This window comes from Seriola lalandi, unplaced genomic scaffold (assembly GCF_002814215.2).
Source record: "Seriola lalandi dorsalis isolate HSWRI2012SDOR001 ecotype SW California unplaced genomic scaffold, Sedor1 jcf7180002054327, whole genome shotgun sequence".
In the NCBI taxonomy this organism is placed as follows: domain Eukaryota; kingdom Metazoa; phylum Chordata; class Actinopteri; order Carangiformes; family Carangidae; genus Seriola; species Seriola lalandi.
In genome coordinates, this window is record NW_019524880.1 from 172485 (window position 1) to 176825 (window position 4341).

General features: G+C 43.3%; 1 protein-coding gene across 1 annotated transcript in view; it reads left to right on the plus strand.

The window, feature by feature from the left end:
* Nucleotides 1–4207, plus strand: part of prrg2 (proline rich Gla (G-carboxyglutamic acid) 2) — a 6607-nt gene extending 2400 nt beyond the window's left edge. Inside the window, exons 2-5 of the mRNA XM_087174201.1 lie at nt 199–345; nt 1549–1681; nt 2030–2173; nt 3833–4207. Coding sequence (XP_087030327.1) covers nt 199–345; nt 1549–1681; nt 2030–2173; nt 3833–3875 — 467 coding nt within the window. The 3' untranslated portion in view covers nt 3876–4207. The remainder of the gene's footprint in view (nt 1–198; nt 346–1548; nt 1682–2029; nt 2174–3832) is intronic.
* The last annotated feature ends 134 nt before the right edge of the window (nt 4208–4341 follow it).

Sequence of the window (4341 nt, forward strand, 5' to 3'; positions counted from 1 at the left end):
ACGTCACCTTAACATTTGAACCTTGTGTGACAGTTATGTGAACAGACTGAGAAATTATTTGAAGGGCACCAGAAATCATTAAGAGTCCATTAAAATGCCGTTTAGTTAATATCCCAGCATTGTTACATCTACAGTCTGAAGATGAGCCGTTCAACTGAACCAGAACTCCTAGAACTGTTACCTGAACCTGTACTGTAGCACCTGATGAGAGGACTGTGAATGAAATGTCCTGTGGTCGTCACTCAATGTGTCTATTCTTCTTCTCTCTAATGAAGCTACATCATTATATTTTCTTTCTCTTCCATTTTCAGGAAAAATTTTGGACCGACTATGTGAACAGTCACGGTAAAGAACATTATCTATGTAGTCTTCAGGTCTTGGTACTGGGCTCATCAGCAGAATGAAATGTTTTTATATTGAAAATACCCAAGGACCAATAAATGCATCATTATTATACTGAACTTTATCATTATTGTAATGATCACATTTTATTTTACTTATTATATCTGCACGATTAAAGGTCCACTGACCAATCAATGATTGAAGGGGGAGTGATACTCAGATACTCGGGACTGTAGTCTTGACTATAGTCTGGATTGAAGTCTGGATGTAGTCAGGACTGAAGTCAGGACTGTAGTCTGGATGTAGTCAGGACTGAGGTCAGGACTATAGTCAGGACTAAAGTCTGGGCTGTAGTCAGGACTGTAGTCTGGATGTAAGGCAAGGCAAGGCATGGCAAGTTTATTTGTATAGCACATTTCAACAAGACAATTCAAAGTGCTTTACATAGAGCATAAAAGCCATCAAGACAGAATATAAAAGCAACACAAGTAAAAAGACATTTAAATACAATTAAAAATTGAATTTGGAAATAAATGAAGCTAAAAAGGAATAAGACAGATAAAACAGGAGAATAAAAGTTCCAGTGCAGTGTAAAATATTAACTCGCAAATTTGGTTTAATAAAAGGCAGTGGCAAACAGAAAAGTCTTCAAATGATGTAGTCAGGACTAAAGTCTCAATTTTAGTCTGGACTGTAGTCAGGACTGTAGTCTGGATTGTAGTCTGGACTGTAGTCTGGACTGTAGTCTGGACTGTAGTCAGGACTGTAGTCAGGACTGTAGTCTGGACTGTAGTCTGGACTGTAGTCAGGACTGTAGTCTTGGCTGTAGTTCGGACTGAGGTCAGGACTGAAGTCAGGATAGTAGTCTGGACTGTAGTCAGGACTGTAGTCTTGGCTGTAGTCTGGACTGTAGTCAGGACTGTAGTCAGGACTGTAGTCTGGACTGTAGTCTGGACTGTAGTCAGGACTGTAGTCTGGACTGTAGTCTGGACTGTAGTCTGGACTGTAGTCAGGACTGTAGTCTTGGCTGTAGTTCGGACTGAGGTCAGGACTGAAGTCAGGATTGTAGTCTGGACTGTAGTCTGGACTGTAGTCAGGACTAAAGTCAGGATTGTAGTCTGGATTGTAATAATCAGTGACGGACTGGCTGCTGTGAAAACTGTTGGGGAAACAATGGTTTGAAGTTAATCATGTTCGTCTTTGAAGAGTACGCTCCCAGAGTGGATGTGTCAGGACTGGTGGCAGGGATCCTGGCTGTCCTGGTGTCTGCTGTTATTGCCATTGTGCTGGGAATCTACTGCTACAAAGCCAAGCAGAAGGGTGAGAGGAGGTCAACCCAGTAAGTTCTCCCTGATGTGGACCATTTTTTCTCCAGTTAAGTGAGGGATGTGGAATAAAATGGTCACTTTGGTCCATCAGACATTTTAACTCTGCTGGCCATGACATCTGGTGTGGATATTTATTGCCCTCAGATAACAATATCTAATGACCTCAATGACCCCTGACCTTTTTTTTTAGCTCCACCATGTGGTGAAGATCTTCACTTATATACAACACGGTCTATAAAAACAGGAAATCAACATAATCAAACATAATTACCATCACACTTCCTGAGAACATTTATATTTGCCTTAGACTTGAGCGTCACAGGAACTAAACTGACTTGTCCGTCTCTGTGCTGGTCCAGAGCTCCAGTCCGGATGGCAGCAGATGGGCGCCCGGCCCCGGAGATGGTGCCCTTGTCTGGGATCACTGTTCCCGGTCTACCCAGCTACAATGAGGCTCTGAACCGCAGTGGACAGCATGATGCCCCACCACCACCTTATTCGGGGTAAGTGGATGCTCCAGTACACACATCTTACCTGGATCAGGTCTTTGTGTTGGTCCGAGATCCAAACACCTACAAAAAAAAAAAGGTACAGGTGTGTACCTGAGAATGCATTACTTACAAAACGTACTTTGTGTTCTAATGAACATTTTATAACCAGTTTCCCAAGATCCTTCTGTTCTGAGACAGCAGCACACTTAATATATATAACATCACCATTGATAGGGAACTTTCAACTGGGATGTGGCTGTCCTGAACCCTAAGCTAATGTCATTACTGAAATTATTTTATGCTTCTGTGCCAACGACAGCAAGAGCTGGAGGCATATTGTTTTCGGGTTGTCCGTCTGTCCGTCCGTCCATTTGTTCCGTTCTTGTGGACATGATATCTCAGTAACGCCTTGACAGAATTTCTTCAAATTTGGCACAAATGTTCACTTGGACTCGAGGATGAAAAGGTCACTGTGACCTCACAAAACACTTTTTAGCCATTACTCAAGACTTCACACAGCAATTATGTCAAAATTTCACACAGATTTTGAATATTTTATATGACTATTTATATGATTATATATTTTATATGTTCGGAAATCTGAAAATCAAATCAGAACTGTAAGGAATGTTACTCACACACACCTACAGTTTATTCAGAAAGTTTTCAGACCACTTCACTTCACATATGGTGCAGCCTGATGCTAAAATCAATCTACACTCAATACCCCATAATTACAAAGGGAAAACAGAAATAAATGAAATAGAAATGTAGCTCAGGTTCCTCCATTTCTCTGGATCATCACTGAGATGTTTCTCCACCTTGACTGGAGTCCATCTGTGGTGAAATCAGCTGATTGGACATGATGTGTAAAAGACACATACCTGTCTATATCAGGCCTCACAGCTGACAAACAGATCAGAGCAGAAACCCTGAGGAGGAAGGAGCTGCTGCAGAGCTCAGAGACAGGACTGTGTCCAGGCTCAGAAACATTTCTGCTGCACTGAAGGTTCCTGAGAAGAACAGCGGTCTCCATCATTCTGACATGAAGAAGTCTGGAACCACCAGGACTCCTCTAGAGCTGGAGTCCTGATTGTTCCTGTTTTTTTCTCTGAGCTAAAGACAGTGTGAAGTAAAGTGTCTGAATAATTTTGTCAATGTGATATTTCAGCTTTTACTTTTTTGATAAATTTGTAAAAATGTACAACATTTTTAACACAGTCAGTCAAAGTATTTCAGTGTAAACTCCATCTCAGGGTCATTGAGGATACATATATACTGAGATGAAGTGTTACACCCGGTAAGTGATGGGCAGGATCAGAGTCAGGGAACCTTTCTGAACCTCTCCTGTTGATTCGTTCTTCTTCTCTTGCTCTGCTCATCCAGTGTTTTGTGTATATTGTGTGTATCATGTCCTGGCTCCTGTCTGTGTGTACTGTGTGACGAGCCCGGTCTCTTGGCTGCTGCAGCTTGGAGCAGCTCTCTGCTTCTTCCTCTGCATTCACACCAAAACAGCCAGCAGCTAATCTCAGTGTGCTGCAGCCCTTTCTCTCTCTCTCTCTCTCTCTCTCTCTCTCTCTCTGAAGCCTCTTTCCAGGAACAGAGAGCACACACTGTCTCACTGCTGTGTAGAAGAATGCTCACAGAGGTTCTTCCTGTCTTTGACCACAGGGGGGCGCCATCAGAGCCCGCTGATCCCGGAGACAACGAGTGAGATGGGCGGGCAGAGCCTCCTCATGTGGCTGCTGGGACCTGGAGCTTCAGTCAACTTTTAAATGTTGCATTTTTATATGTGTGTGTATGTGTGTGCTTGTGTGTGTGTGTGTGTGTGTGTGCTTGTGTGTGTGTGCTGTATTTATGAGTGACGTCAGAACACAGTCCCGCGCACCAGTGACAGTGTGATGTGCACGTGGGCTGAACACCAGTCTGTCCAGTACAGATGTGAGGAGGGTGGGGTTCATTTTGTAACACCCCCCCCCCAGCTGTGTGGAGGTAGAGTTAGTTAGTAGAGATCATGTTTACAAAAAATAAATCACGTCACAGTCAGACGCGTCTCCGATCATTATTCATCTACTTTAACTCAGCAGGCCAAAGGCAGTACATGCGGGTGTGTGTGTGTGTGTGTGTGTGTGTGTGCGCGCACATCATGCTGCAGCTTGTGTGTCTTGTGTTACAGTCAC